Raw genomic sequence first — 16,024 nt, forward strand, 5'->3', positions numbered from 1 at the left:
AGTTTCGTGGGAACTCAAATAGCTATGTCCTGGTTATAGGGAATGCATTACACTGCTTTCTGGCCTTGCTGAAAACAGCTGACCAGTATCTAGTTAATGTATATTTAGGGGTTGAGTCTTGCCTGTATTCATGAATTCTTCAGACCATGTTATCTATGGAATATCTTATCTCGTTCTCCAACCTGCTTTCTGCATCTGTTTTTTTGTAGTCTTGGAATGCCTTGTTTTTTTGCACACTTTCTATACCTACTGGCACATAGCCAAGGATGTGAACAGATGATCAGGAAAGTTCCTTTCAACCCTAAGAGACTATGTAAAGGGAGTAGTGATAGTTGTTTACATACCAGTTAAAAGTGGGCTTTTCCTTGGTTGCATCAAGGGCCAATGTTTCAAAGCTACAGAAAGGCAGTGGACTCTCAGCTTAATAATGCAGTGGTAAGAATTTTCTAACAAGTATAGCTACCCAAAAGAGGCTGTTTCAGAAGGAAATAATTGGAATGTAAAAACATCTCCTTAGATACCTTTAGTTTAGGTTTTCCCATCTTTTTCATGGCACTGCCCACACAGAGTATGGTTTATACATCGTATCAATCAATATCTCAAGGGGTATTTGTCACACTTTCTCAGGACTTTGGGAGAACTAATCTGGCTAACATCTCATCTGCAATGGGGAAACTGAGTCTTAGAAAAGGAACACTACACTTCCGGATCAAGACTTTAACGTTAATAATGGGAGTAGGTCTCTGCACAACTAATCAGCCAAAGTTTCCTCCCTATAAATTAAGCAAGGTTGGATGTCAGGCTTGAAGACTGGGTCTGGGATAGTTGCAGTGGAAGGGACGAGGGTCTACTTCAGAATTGCTTTAAATGAGGTCCCATGGCCACTGGCATTAGAACTTATTAACCGCGAGGATCACACGGATATACTGAAGCAGGCACTGAGGCAAGTCCAGGAAGTCTGCATTTTTAGATTTGAAAGCACTCCCCACTTCCCCCGCCCCAGCAGTGTTTTGGACACCGAGCTCCTGACGCGGCCTTAACTGAGAGGCTTTGAGGTCGCGCAGCACACGCCAGCCTGACCTCGCGGCAGCGCAGGCGGCACACCTATGCCGCATCCTCGCGGTAAAACTGTTTGTTACGTACTGGCCCTTTCGGTCGTCACAGGCGGACGTCAGCCAGCACTACCCTATCGCGGTGAGGTGGCCACAGTGCCTCCATCAGCCTGCTGGCCCGGCGGAGAAATCGAATGCGGAGGGGAGGGCCGGGGGCAGAAACGGCTCAGGGGCGCCTCCTCGAGGCCAGGGCCCTCCGCAGGCGAGCCCGGCTGCGGTTTCCCTTCTCCGCCCCCGAGCCCTCCTCCTTTGCAGCCCCTCCCACCGGGAAGCCACTACTGCGCCGGCGTGACTTTTGCCTTGCCCTGTTCCCTGCTACCGACCGGATGTTTGCTGATTTCCCATAGTGCTTTGCTAGTGGCGGGCATGAGAGTAATCTGCAGAGGGTTGCCGACGGGTCCTAGTCGTCATTGTTGGAGTTGTTCTGTTGCGCCGCGGGGCTTTAGGAGATTTGGCGCCTGGTTGCTGCCTTGTAAGTTGGTGCAATGGCGCTTTTCCGGGGTGTGTGGAGCGTGCTGAGTGCCCTGGGAAAGTCCGGGGCGGACCTTTGCGCGGGCTGTGGAAGTCGACTGCGCTCTCCCTTCAGGTAGGACCTCTCGCCTGCACTTAAGGAGGTGCACGGCTCAGGCCGTCTGGGGTTGCAGTGTAGACGTTTCTGTACACTTTTCTGTCCCTCCGAGGTGGTCCGGGCCATCATGGACCTTTGAATCAGACCTCGACTTTGCGCAGGGCTGGTGGCTTTGAGACCAGGCCTTACTCCAGTAGTCTTACTTTCCGGGTATAGTCTTACTTTCCGGCCACCTGCCACCTTTCTGCTCCTCCACGCTGCTCCGCGCTGTCCAGCCTCGTTGCGCTCGTTCAGTCCACTGCGCCAGGAGTCTCCCGCCGTCAGTATAGGCGTTGAGGAGACAGGGCCCAGGATCCGAAGTACAGATGCTTTCCTCCACTCTGCCTTCCTAAGAGGCACAGATAGAACTTTGAGACCAGTTTTACAGGTCTTCTTTCTGGTTCAGACAGGGTTTTAAAAGTCACTAACATCGTGTCGCAGATAGCATCTTGATGACATCTTTTTTGGGGATCTGTGTTCATATAAAAGTGAATATTGGCACTTAAATACTTGATATTGGTTATTTTCTTTATACGTAGTTTTGCATATGTACCGAGATGTTTTTCATCCACCGTGAATAGTTATCCAAAGAAGCCTCTGACTTCATACGTTCGATTTTCTAAAGAACAGCTACCCATATTTAAAGCTCAGAACCCAGGTAAGGAGTGTTGGAGCATTTACTGTTTTCTGATGTAGTAAAGAGGCCACTAAGCAGTTTTACTTCAGACTTGATTTGCACTTTAAAAGCATCCAGTGACTACGGAAACATAACCCTTATGTTTGGTGGTTTGTAAAATATGACATATTTTTTACCAGGTAGAAATTCCTTATAGATAATTGAGCTAATGAAAATTATTGCTATTTAACTTATTTTTATTACTATGTATATTTTATTGAGGTATAGTTGACACAGTGTTAACGTTAGTTTCAGGTGTACAACATAATGGTGATTGGACAACTGTATACTTTATACTATGCTGACCACAAGTGTAGGTAGCTACCATCAGTCACCATTCAAGACTATTACAATACCATTGAATTTATCCTCCTGACTTACTCCTTTAATGAAAAGTATTTTAAAAATAGAATGTGGAGTGGGAAACACCCAGGGAAGAAGAGGAAAAAACTGAATTTTGGGGATTAGTTGTGCCATTGGCCTGGAGCACCATTGATGAATCGTTTTATCATTTGCTTAGCTCCTGCTTCAGGGAATTGTTAATGAAGTTACAATGAAATAATAACTTATGTGGATGTGTTCTGTAAACTGTAAAGTTCTATACAAATTGCTAATTTCAAGAGCCTTTTCACTAGAAATTGGTTGAATTCCTGAAAAAAAAAAAAAAAAGATTTCCAGGTAGGATATTTGTTGACTTCCTAGAAAGGCTGTGGCCCTTCATTTGTGGTTATAGTACTGTAAAGATAATAACTAAATTAAGAACAGTCAACTTTATGACTTCTAAAGCCCTTTCACAGAGTACTTGTGAAAACCAAATGAAAATTCCTACATTATAAAGAATTGGTTTAAGAGACATGTTTAAGAAGTACTCACAGGGGCGCCTGGGTGGCTCAGTTGGTTGAGCATCCAACTTCAGCTCAGGTAATGATCTCACGGTTCGTGGTTTGAGCCCCAGGTGGGGCCCTGTGCTGACAGCTCAGAGCCTGGAGCCTGTTTCAGATTCTGTGTCTCCTCTCTCTGCCCTTCCCCCACTTGTGCTGTGTCTCTCTCTGTCTCAAAACTAAATAAACAATTAAAAAATTTTTTTAAAAAAGAAGTACTCACATATTTTAAAATGTGGTAGTTCAAACTAAGTGAGTGGTTTGTTAAAATGTCATTCCAGTTAAGATGAGGAAGGAAATGGGGAATAATGAATTGATTTTAGAATAGCTTGTTGCAAGTAGTGTTTCTGTAACTAAAATACAAGGTGGTGTTACATGAATCAAGACTATATTTTATTTTTTAGTCAAGTTTTATGAACTTAATAATTCCTGAAAGATGGGAAAAAATTTTTGTTTTAAATATGAAGTAAAAAAGCTTGAAGACATTGATTACCCAACTTCTTAAACTAATAATTTTTGGGGGCTATGTGACATATTTCTTTTTTTTTTTTATTTTATTTTTTATTTCTAGGAGAGAGAGAGAGAGACAGCGTGAGCAGGGGAGGGTCAGAGAGAGAGGGAGTCACAGACTGAAACAGGCTCCAGGCTCTGAGCTGGCAGTCAGCACAGAGCCCGACGCGGGGCTCGAACCCATGAACCACGAGATCATGACCTAAGTGAAAGTCGGACGCTTAACCGACTAGGCCGCCCAGGCGCCCCAATGTGACATATTTCTTAATTATTAGGTAACAGGCTTTAACAATACTGGATAAAGTATGAAATTAAAGAAAAACTAAATCATTGTATAAATTATATGTGGTATAGAGGTGTCTGTAATAAAACTTAGAGATAATGCTAGACTTCCTAGAAGTCTTTAGAAATTAATCCTGAGACATAAAATTGTGACTTTTTTTCATTTTATCCCAATCTATAGATGCGAAAAATTCAGAACTAATTAGAAAAATTGCCCAACTATGGAGGGAACTTCCTGATTCAGAGAAAAAAGTAAGCATATTGTTTTTCAGTATTGCTGACCAGTTATTTTGCAGTCCTTTAAGGGACTAGATGATTCAAAAAAATTTTTTTAAAAAATATCTGTTATCTATAAAGGAGCTTCATACTTTCTGATTCATAATGATTAGAAAATGGATGTATGGGAGTGGCAACAGAGGGTTGGCAGCATCTGAAATTGAAGACTACTTATTAGACTCTCACCTTGGTTAGCATGTGTATGAAAAATACATGTTTTTAATCCATGTACATGTGATTCCAGGGCACATTTTTCACTGGAAAAATGATTCAGTCTATCTGAAGTCATGCACTGGTCTTTCCCTGGCAGGTGTGCTATGTTTATCAGCAGTAATTTATTGACTTTATATTTGGGTTTTTTATTCATAGATATATGAAGATGCTTACAGGGCAGACTGGCAGGCATACAAAGAAGAGATAAACAGAATTCAAGAACAGTTAACTCCAAGTCAGATTGTATCTTTGGAAAAAGAAATTCAGCAAAAACGTTTAAAAAAGAAAGCATTAATAAAAAAGAGAGTAAGTATCAATGAAATATTCTTTTACTTTGGCAAAGAACTGAAATTTATGTAACTATGAATATTGGGAGTTTTTCTTATTTTGAAATATGTGGCTAAATGGTAGAATGTCATCAGGAGTACTCCAGTTAAAAAAAAAAAAACAAAAGGGGATAGCTCTTTCCTGCCACTAGAACTACTGTGCGTTGAGTCTGTCTTGGAAACTCTTGTTACTACTTTTGAATGTATCCAAATTTAAGATATGTAGTTAGGACTAGAATGAAAGCTGTAGGAACAGAGTTATGAAAGAGCCAAACCAGGAATGCAAGAGTCTTTGCTTCTATGTCTTGTCTAGGGTAACCTGCTGGCTTGAATTGTTTGATAGGTAATGGTGAGTTTGATTCTGGATGTTGCTAAATAGACTGAATTCATTAACACCTCAGGGAAAAGTGCCTTATCATATCTAGTCAAATAGGAAGTCCTATAGGATGAAATTCTATTTTTCCTCATTAAACACCCCACATGGTTCAAAATTTGTAGTTTCCAGTTTATTAATCCAGCATTATTGCTTGAAAGACTACATTTTTCTATAGGAACAGTATTAGGTATGAGATGGTTAGCTTGCTGGTCCAGTACATATACTGTAGAAAATGGTCATCAGAATTGAAACTATTTCTTTGAAAAAGTAGATTTGAGACTTTAATGTGAAATGCCAACATATGTCTCCCTGACCCTAATGTTGATCAGGCTCTCCTAGCACCAGAGTTCAGGATTCACCCATTTTAAGTCAGTAACCTACATGGTAATCTAGTCTTCTGATCCAGTTACTAAAAGGGAGCTAGAAAAAATAATAGAAATACAATGTCTGCATAGGGATAGTATTTGGATGGGTGAATACTGAAGTTTGTTCTCCCTCTTAGTCTCTCTTCCTTTTTAATGTACCCATTCAATGTAAGAGTGGAGAGGACCAGAAATGAGGATTGGGCAGTAATATGAGATTTCCCTTTCATACATTTCTTTTGTTCCTTTCTCTTTCTCCTCCTAGTATTCCCATTTTATGTTTGTTACACCTATTCTGAGTTGTCCTGTAGTCCTTGGGTAGTCTTCAGTTTTTGGTTTATTTTTTAGCCTTTGATCTCTTTACTTTTGGATTTTTGAGGATTCTATTAGTACATCCTTTAGTCCTGTGATTCTTCAGCCATCTCCAATCTACTAATAAACCCGTCAAAGACCTTTGTTTCCTTTAAAACATTTTTGTGTCTCTCTCTCTCTCTCTCCCCCTCCCTCTCTGTTTTGTTTTGTGTTTTTTTTTTTTTTTTTAAGTAGGCGCCACACCCAGCTTGGAGCCCAATCTCCTGAACTGAGATTAAGAGTTAGATACTTAACTGGAGCACCTGGGTGGCTCACTTGGTTAAGCGTCCGACTTCGGCTCAGGTCATGATCTCACGGTTCGTGGGTTCGAGCCCCGCATCGAGCTCTGTGCTGACAGCTCGGAGCCTAGAGCCTGCTTCAGATTCTGTGTCTCCCTCTCTCTCTGACCCATCCCTGCTCATGCTGTCTCTATCTCTCTCTCAAAAATAAATAAAACATTAAAAAAAAAGAGATACTTAACTGACTGAGCCACCCAGGCACCCCAGTTACAGCATTTTTTATCTCTAATGTTTTTTGTTTTTTGTTTTATTTTTGTTTGTTCTTGGGATTTCCATCTCTGTGTTTTATTTTGCCAATCTGTTCTTACATGAAGTCTAGAGCCCTTGGTATACTAATCTAGTTGTTTTAAATTTCCAGTCTGATAATTTCAACATCCCTCCCAAAGCTGGTTCTGATGCTTGCTTTATTTCTTCAAATTATGTTTTTTGCCTTTTAGTATGCCTTGGAAGTTTTTCCTTGATTGATGGACATAATTTACTGAGTAAAAGGAACTGCTGTAAATAGGCCTTAGCAATGTGGTGGTGAGGTGGGGCAAGAAACACATTCTGTAGTCCTGTAATTAGGTCCCGATCTTTTAGTGAGCCTATGCCAGTGGTCTGTGAACTTTATAAGAGTTTCTCAGTTCGCTCCTCCACACTCCCCCTCCCCATTAGGTGTGGGGCAGAATGGCTAGAGTGTGCAGGAGTTGGGTGTTCCCCTTCACACAGGTCAGTTAGGCTCTGGTTAACTAGTTTCCCTTGAAGACAGGCCTTGTTAATAGTTAAGTGCTCAGGTGTTTCATAATAGTTTCTTTTCCTCTCCCCCTCACAGAAGCAGGGGAAATATTTTTCCTGGTATTAATTATGGAAATCTGGTCTAGCTCCTAGAGGTAAATCATAATGTGAGAATTCTCTTTTTCTTTTTCTTTTCCAATTTAAATTTGTTTATTTATTTTGAGAGACCAAGAGAGTAGGGGAGAGGCAGAGAGAGAGCAGGAGAGAGAGAATCCCATACTGTCGTCGTGGAGCCCAATGCCGGGCTCACTAACCATGAGATCATGACCTGTGTTGAAATCAAGTCAGATCCTTAACCAGCTGAGCCACCCAGGTGCCCTGTGAGGACACTCTTGTGACTGGCTTCCCCTGAAGCCAGAACATCCAGTACTTCATTAATTACAGTAGAGGTTTTGGTACCAGCACTGGTTCCAGGAGGTGCTGCTTCGACTCCTTGTATTCATCTGTATGTCTCTCCAGTCCAGGGCAGTGTGTTTCCTCTTCACCCTGAGGGATCCAAGAAGGGTTGTTGATTTTTCAGTCTGTTCAGCTTTACACTTATTGTTAGGAAGAATGATAAATTCCAAGCTCTAGAAATAAAAGGGGAAATAGTTATGAAGTACCTGCAGTCTACAGTAGTTTTATAGTGGTTCTGTGACTAAGAAGTTTAGGAAGAATGAGGTAAATTACAGGGGCTTTCCTTTCACTTATGAATAAAAATTGGGTTGGGGGGTGCCTGGGTGGCTTAGTCGGTTAAGCTTCCGACTTTCGCTTAGGTCATGATCTCGAGGTTCGTGGGTTCGAGCCCCGCGTCGGGCTCTGTGCTGACTGCCAGCTCAGAGCCTGGAGCCTGTTTCAGTCTGTGACTCCCTCTCTCTCTGGCCCTCCCCTCTCACGCTGTCTCTCTCTCTCTCCTAGAAATAAATAAAAAAATATATTAAAAAAATTGTGTTGGTTATTGAATTTAACCAAATTGCCATTAAAAGCCACATAATTTATAAACTACAAGTACTGCTATCCAAATTGAGAAACAAAATAGAATCATGCAGTATACCTTATTCTCTGAAACTCAGAAACTAAGCTGATTAAAAACATTTTTTGAAGTTTTTCATTTATGTTAGAGAGAGTGTGAGCGGGGGAGGGGAAGAATGAGAGAGGGAGACACAGAATCTGAAGCCATCTCTAGGCTCTGAGCTGTCAGCATAGAGTCTGAACTCAAGAGCTGTGAGATCACGACTGGGCCAAAGTCAGACACATAACTGACTGAGCCACCCAGGCGCCCCTTGAAACTAAACTGATTTAAACAGCAAGGGTTATATGTATGCTTTACTATTTCTTGCCTCCTCTGCCCTTTGGTACTTAGTTAAAAAAGAATTGAATTTAACACATCTGTTGAAATTTAAAAGTTGACATCAGGGAAGGAAATGAAAGGAGAGATTATTAACAGCTACTCCAGTGTTTGTGAGCTGTGGTAGAGGCATATAGTGACTGGGAGACGGTAGTTCCTGGAAGGGTGACACTGAAATTATTTTAACCTTTAAAACAGATTTTGTACATAGGTGCTCAGTTATTCACTTCATGGAGATCATGAAAATAATATGTGAAGGAAAAGTTTTTATATGGAAAATAACTCATAAAACCTTTTATAATTTTCAAAATTTAGTGCTATCACAAAAATAATTTTGATCCCAAGAGTGAATAGTCACTTTGTATATACAAAGAATCATAACGTTTATGTCTAGGAGCTTCCTGTACATAAAGTTAGGTCTTACAGAAGTTAGAACTATATCTAACTGTTCCGTTTTTTACTCAGGAGTTAACAATGCTTGGAAAACCGAAAAGACCTCGCTCAGCTTACAACATTTTTATAGCTGAAAGGTTCCAGGAATATAAGGATGGTACATCACAGGTAAAACAGAACAAGATTCATTTTTAAAATTTTTGTTTTGATTTTTGAAATATTTAGACAGAAAATTGTAGGAGTGGCATATGTTAGGGAGGTAAAGAAAGGTACAGTAAATTATTATAAATAAGTACTTTATACAAATGAGGCCCTCATATCTTTTAAACGAAAACCCTTTTTCTTCCCACATACAATTAATTTGAGTACTTAGCAGCCAATATATATATTGTCAGCTTTCTAAAATTTAAAATAATAATATTTTCAAATTTATAGGGGTGTTGAAGTTCTGGAGACTTTTATCAGGCAATCCTGGGACTGTTTACAATCACTGGGAAAGAATGAGGGGGATTATAATACTTTATACTGGGATTTGAGTATAACCTTGCTTCATATTATATCCTTTAATAAAATTTTGGTTATGCTCATGAGACTGTATTATACACACGAGGATCATCATATGAGTATGTCAGAGGAAAAAAGAAGCTTGCCATTCCTGCTGTGGCTTATTCTTTCCTTTATTTCCTTCTTAGAAGCTCCAAATTGGCAATTGTATTTTTCCTTTTATAACATGATATGGTAAGAAAGCATATGTTCAGATCTCTGACTCTTGCCAATCTGACTTGAAGTTTTTTGCCACTCTGCCACATTTTGGGTTATTTGGATCTGTAGTTCATTTCATAAGTCCTGTTTAACATTTGATTAAATAATGTTTATTTGTGACATGTCTTCCCTGGCTGTGTAGTTTCATTTATTTAGTCCTTGGGATTTTAAAATTCAGTTTCTATGGCCTTACATTACTAAAATATATGTTTATTTTTTTAGTTGGAATTTGCTCAGTCACTAAATGACATTGGATTTAGTTTTCTTATCAGTATGAGAAGGTTATATGCTAGAGAATGCTCCTAAATTCAGTGGTTCTTATTTCAACTTCATCTTGGAATCACCTAGAAAGCTTAATGGCTCAGCGACCCTATTCCAGGAAATTAAAATTAATGTAACTATAATTTTTATTCATTTAGAAAATATTGGATATATATCCTTATAGTTAAAATAATCAAAATAAGACTTGTTATGAAAGATAATAGTTTTCAGAGCCCTGTCATATAAGTGAATACCTTCTACTATTAGCTCATTCTTGTGCTGTTTATTTTCATATCTCTGAAAACATCCTTATATTGTTACTTTTTGATTTTTTTTTTTTAATTTTCAGCATTACCTATATTTTAGGCATTATCTTCCATTATGTAAGATGAACATTTATTACTTTCTCATCCCACTGTTCCAGTATACTTACCATAATTTTGGCTAGGGAAGTATTGAGTATGTTACTATGATTATGTGCCATTTGCTATGATTATTTTTTCTTTATTGCAAAACTTACTTTCACTGAAGTTCAGTATGTCTTATGCTTTTGTTTTCTTAGTTTTTTATGTATTAGTAATTTAGCCCCAAACTCTTAAAAATTCACGAGGTTTCAATGCATTTAGATGCATTAGCTGTTCTGTCAGTTTCAATTAGGAACCTGTTTTGTTCCACTCTGGTTGTATCCTTTTATTGCTAGTGTGCAGCTGACATTCATCTTTGTGGTGCTTTTGTTTCACCTGTTGTCTTTCTTGGTTTACTGATTCTTTGCAGCATCTCTCCAGTGAGAGTACATGGAAGATCAATTTTTTGAATTTTTGCATGTCTGAAAATAATCTCTAACCTTATATTGTTTGATAGTTTGGGCATAGAATTCTAGGGCAGAGATTATGTTCTTTCAGAACTTTAAAAATACTGCTTCTTTCTCTTGGTACTGCTTTTGAGAAGGTATAAAGCTGTTTTGATTGTTGGCCCTTTGAATGTGATCTGGTTTCTTTTTTCTTCTCCTTCCCTTCTTTTTTCCCCCCTCTGTTCTCTTTAAGAACTGTTACTTGTTTCTGTGTCTTCTGAGCTGGTCCTCTCATTCTTACGTTTTCTGTATTTTTCTCTTAACCTTTTTTGCTTCTCTTTCTGGGTTTCTGTATACATACCTTTTTACTTAATCTCCTTGTTTTTGGTATGGTACCACTAGCCCCAGCTGTAGCTGGTATCTACAGAATAGCTCTGTTCTACCCTTTTGAGGGGATGAATCCTAGAATCTGCCCATGGTGGGAATTTAATCTATTTTTTAAGAGAATTTCAGTCAGTCCTCTTGTTTTAAGCCCAGCTTTCACCACTGTTTTCTACCTATCTGATGCTGCCAATTCCTGAGCTACTTGGGAATTCTGCATTGTAAATCAATTAGCTTTATGGCTTTCCCCAATGCCAGCTTGGGAATCCATCTTCTTGGTTAGGTAAGTCAGTTACCATTTCCCCACCTGCCTTTTAGCTGCTAAAATTTTGTGTTGATCTTGCCCTTTCCTCTTGTCTTTGTCCATGTGGGTTTATGCCTAAAAAATGTTACTTATTCATTTACTTTTAAAAAACAAATAACAGAGATTTATCGTTCGCAGTTCTGGAGGCCGGGAAGTCCAAGATCAAAGCACCATCATGGTTGCCTGCTAGCTTGGTTCATAGCTGGTGCCATCTCACTGTGTCCTCACATGGTGGAAGGGCTTGTTTAATGGGTTTTAGGAAGGAGCAAAACTAAACATCTTTTCATCTCTTTAATTTCTTTAATGAGTTTTTTAAGGTGAAAGATCAGATTGTTTTATGCATGTAACTTCATAAATTATTGTTGAACTCAGTGAATACAAAATTTTATGGATTAAATATAAGCAAAAAGCTTAGTTATGAAAGATTGAAGCACTTCATTCCAGAGCTAAGAGAGCAATTATTTAGTGAGAATGTCCCTGAATATATTAGATGTGTTTATAAAGGTAAGTTTTAAAATGTTCAAAACATGATGGTTATGTAGTCTCAGATACTATCTGAACCTTTGTTGATAGGAAAAAAATTTAGAGTTCTGGTCAGAACAGTAAAGTTCATTATTCTTACTCTGCTCTTCCTTAAAATCACTGATAAATTCTCCTTAGCTTTAAATAGATACTTTTCAGACCATTTCCCTCCCTCCTTCACACTTGCCTTCTCCTACCCCTCTGTCTCACCCTCTGCCCCTCATCTCCACCCACCCATTTATTGATTGCCTTAGTCTCTGCTTTCTGGGAGCAGTAGCACATACTGTGTGAAGTGTGCTGACTCTCCTCCCCAACTTTCCTCCATCCTTTGGGTTTCCTGCATCCTTTAATTTTATAAATGAAGAATCAAGCCTCAGAGAGGTAATAATGACTTTTTCCAGTCATATAATTAAGTTCAGCCAAGTAGAATTAAGGACCGGTGTTGTATTGTTCCTATGAGTATGCCTAAATACTTTGAAACAAATTTTAGAATAAAACATTAAGATACAGGGAAAAAATTAAACACTTGTCTTTGAAGTTAGTCTGTCATAGGAATATAGATTTATACTTGAATATTAATACTGCTAATCAAAAAAGATACATCTGCACAGCAAAGGAAACCATTAACAGAGAAAAAGCAACCTACTGAATGGGGGGAAAGATTTGATAATCATATATCTAATAAGGAGTTAATATCTAAAATATATAAAGAACTTGTACAACTCAAAAAAAAAAAATCTGATTTAAAACATGGGAGAGGATTTGAGTAAACATTTTTCCAAAGAAGACATACAGATGGCTCACAGGTACATAAAAAGGTTTTCAGCATCAGTAATGATCAGGCAAATGCAAATCGAAGCCACAGTGAGATATCACCTAATACTTGTTAGAATGGCTGTTATCAAAATGACAGCAAAATAACAGGTGTTGGCAAAGATGCTGAGAAAAGGAAATCCTTGTGCATATATTGATGGGAATGTAGATTGCAGCTCACTATAGAAAATGGTATGGAGGTTCCTGAAAAAACTAATAGAATTACTGTATGATCCTGCAGTTCTACTTCTGGGTATTCAGCCACAGGAAACAAAAACACTAACTCAAAAAATATCTGCATCCCCATGTTTCATTGGGCATTATTTATAATAGATCAAGACGTGCAAACTATCCAACTGTCCATTGATGGATGATGGGTAATGGATAAAGAAACTGGTGTGCATGAATTATTCAGCCATCAAAAAGAATGAAAATTTTGCTATTTGCAACAACATAGATGGTCCTTGAGAGCTTTCTGCTAAATGAAACAAGATAGAAACACAAATATCTCTCTCTTATATGTGGAATCTTGAAAACAAGAAAATAACCAAGTTCATAAATACAAAGAATGGACTGGTGGTTGCCAGAGGTTGGGGTTGGGATGCAAAACGGGTAAGAATGGTCAAAGTGTAACAACTTCTAATTTTAAATAAATAAGTCCTCAGGATATAATGTACAACATGGTGACTATAGGGGCACATGGGTAGCTCAGTTGGCTGAGCATCTTACTCTTGATTTTGGCTCAGGTCATGATCCCATGGTTGTGAGGAGATCTCTGCACTGAGCGTGGAGCTTGCTTAAGATTTTTTTCTCCCCTCTTCCCCCTCTCCCACTCATGTGTGTGCATGTACTCTCTCTAAAAAACAACAACAACGTGTTGATTATATTAATAACATATTGCACTTTTTTTTTCTTTTTAAAACTTTTAATATTTTTATTTATTTCTAGGAGAGAGAGAGAGAGAGAGAGAGAGAGACAGCGTGAGCAGGGGACGGTCAGAGAGAGAGGGAGATACAGACTCCGAAATAGGCTCCAGGCTCCGAGCTGGCAGTCAGCACAGAGCCTGACACGGGGCTCGAACCCACAAACCGCGAGATCATGACCTAAGCGAAAGTCGGATGCTTAACCAACTAAGCCACCCAGGCGCCCCAACATATTGCACTTTTGAAAGTTGCCTGGAGTAAATCTTAAAAGCTCTCATCACACACAAAAATTTGTAACTATGTATTGTGACAGGTTAGTTAGTGACAGACTTATGGTGGTGATCATTTCACAGGATATACAAATAATGAATCAAGTTTACTCCTGAAACTATTAAAATGTTATATGTCAATTATATATCAATAAAAAAGGAAAATCTCTTCATCCTATTCATTTTATGTATGTTTTAAGTTTAATAGTTTTTATTTAATTTTTTTTTTTTAATTTTTTTTTTTTTTAATTTCTAGGAGAGAGAGAGACAGCGTGAGCGGGGGGGGGGGGACAGAGAGAGAGAGAGAGAAAGAGAGANCGGGGCTCGAACCCACGAACCGCGAGATCATGACCTAAGCGAAAGTCGGACGCTTAACCAACTAAGCCACCCAGGCGCCCCTAATAGTTTTTATTTAAAAAGAAAGGTAAGGGGCGCCTGGGTGGCTCAGTCAGTTAAATATCAGACTCTGACTCAGGTCATGATCTCACGGCTTGTGGGTTTGAGCCCCGCTTCAGGCCCTGTGCTGACAGTTTGGCCTGCTTCAGATTCTGTGGGTACATTTTTTTTTAATTAATTTTTTTAATTAAAACTTATTTAACGTTAATTTCTTTTTGAGGGAGAGAGAGACAGCATGAGTGGGGGAGGGACAGAGAGAGAGGGAGACACAGAATCCAAAGCAGACTCCAGGCTCCAAGCTGTCAACACAGAGTCAGACGCAGGGCTGGAACTCAGGAACTGCGAGATCATGACCTGAGCCAAAGTCGGAAGCTCAACCAGAAGCTCAACCGACTGAGCCACCCGGGCGCCCCCCTGTGTCTTTATTTCTCTCTGCCCTCCTCTACTCCCCTTCGTCTATCTCTCTCTCAAGAATAAACATTAAAAAATTAAAAAGGAAGATAAAGAATTAATAAGACTGCCTGTGTGATTCTCAATATCAGATTTTATTGTTAGAATCAATAATTTAAAAAGATCTTTCTTTAACCACTGAAGTCCCTGTATCTGGTACTTAAACATATGTGTTTTACAGGTAAAGCTGAAGACTATAAATGAAAGCTGGAAAAATCTCTCTAGTTCTCAAAAGCAAGTAAGTAGTATGGTTTTAGTCTTAAGTGTCTAGTTAGAATGTCTGGAGAGAATATATTAGGGCAAGGCTTTTACTTATGTGAAGACAACTTTATGTCACTAATAACACAATTAAAGTATTTTAAAATTATTTGTATATCATTAGGACCAGTTCAGCTTTTTTTCTTTTGGTAGTTTTTAACTACAAATAAAAAATAATGTCACTCATAACTTAGAGTGTTCACTCTATCCAGTGACAGTCACAGCTTGCTTCAGCTCCTTTCCCACATTCCAAGCCCTGAAATTATAATTATAATTATCTTTATTTCTTAACCTTTTTCTCATCTTTTATCTCAAAAAAAAATTCCTTCTTCAGTCCCCCTTTATGCATGTAGAATAGTAAGGTGATTTCTAGAGTATATGGAAGCATTCCAGAAATTAATTGTAAAGATTCTTCTAAAAGAAATCATTTTAACAATTACACTTTTTCTCAGGTGTATATTCAACTTGCTAATGATGATAAAATTCGTTACTATAATGAAATGAAATCTTGGGAAGAACAGATGCTTGAAGTTGGACGAAATGATCTTCTACGTCGCACAGTAAAGCACCAAACAAAAATTGACACTGAAGAGTATTAAACTAGAAGATTGAGTTATGTTCATAATGGATAGACACAAACCAACTAGGTCTCAATACCTGATGCTGTTGAAAGTTAGAAAGGATAAAATTGGTGAACATTTTATAATTCCTTTTTCTTTAGCCTACGGACTTCTGCCAGTTCAATACATTTTGTATTAGTATCTTGCTTTGGAAAACCCAAACAGATAAAAAGTTCATGTGAAATTTATTTTGTGTTAAGAGAACTACTGAGAATCACAGTAATTCATGAAATGCAGTAGTGAATCATTTTACCTTTGATAAAGGTAAATTAGACTGAAGTTTTTTTATACTTGATGACTGGAAAGAGTATTCTTGTTTCCTTATATGTATCTATGGAGGCAGGAGTTTCATATTCAAAAGTGTCCCAAACTATAGAAGTCATGGTGTTTTATGATACAATTGTGCATTTTAAAAGAGGGGCGCCTGGGTGACTCTGTCGGTTTTGTGTCTACTCTTGGTTTTGGCTCAGGTCATAGTCTTACAGTTCGTGAGTTTGAGCCCCACATCTG

The 16,024-nt window shown here is 38.6% G+C and overlaps 1 protein-coding gene across 1 annotated transcript; it reads left to right on the plus strand.

Annotated features, from left to right (window-relative positions):
• The first annotated feature begins 1,204 nt into the window (after positions 1 to 1,204).
• On the plus strand, positions 1,205 to 15,702 carry TFAM (transcription factor A, mitochondrial). Its single transcript, XM_039225306.1, has 7 exons — positions 1,205 to 1,698; positions 2,259 to 2,377; positions 4,250 to 4,320; positions 4,714 to 4,863; positions 8,838 to 8,933; positions 14,818 to 14,874; positions 15,347 to 15,702. Exons 1-7 carry the CDS (start codon positions 1,598 to 1,600, stop codon positions 15,491 to 15,493), a joined length of 741 nt encoding a protein of 246 aa, XP_039081237.1. The 5' UTR covers positions 1,205 to 1,597; the 3' UTR covers positions 15,494 to 15,702.
• Positions 15,703 to 16,024: the final 322 nt, after the last annotated feature.

Source organism: Hyaena hyaena, unplaced genomic scaffold, assembly GCF_003009895.1.
Source record: "Hyaena hyaena isolate Hyena2069 unplaced genomic scaffold, ASM300989v1 scaffold_2019, whole genome shotgun sequence".
Taxonomy (NCBI): domain Eukaryota; kingdom Metazoa; phylum Chordata; class Mammalia; order Carnivora; family Hyaenidae; genus Hyaena; species Hyaena hyaena.

Coding starts and splice junctions, on each gene's coding strand:
- TFAM (XM_039225306.1), top strand. CDS start 1,598: ATGGCGCTTTTCCGGGGTGTGTGGAGCGTGCTGAGTGCCCTGGGAAAG. Junction 2,378..4,249: donor ATTTAAAGCTCAGAACCCAG/GTAAGGAGTGTT, acceptor CCCAATCTATAG/ATGCGAAAAATTCAGAACTA. Junction 4,321..4,713: donor TTCCTGATTCAGAGAAAAAA/GTAAGCATATTG, acceptor TTTTATTCATAG/ATATATGAAGATGCTTACAG.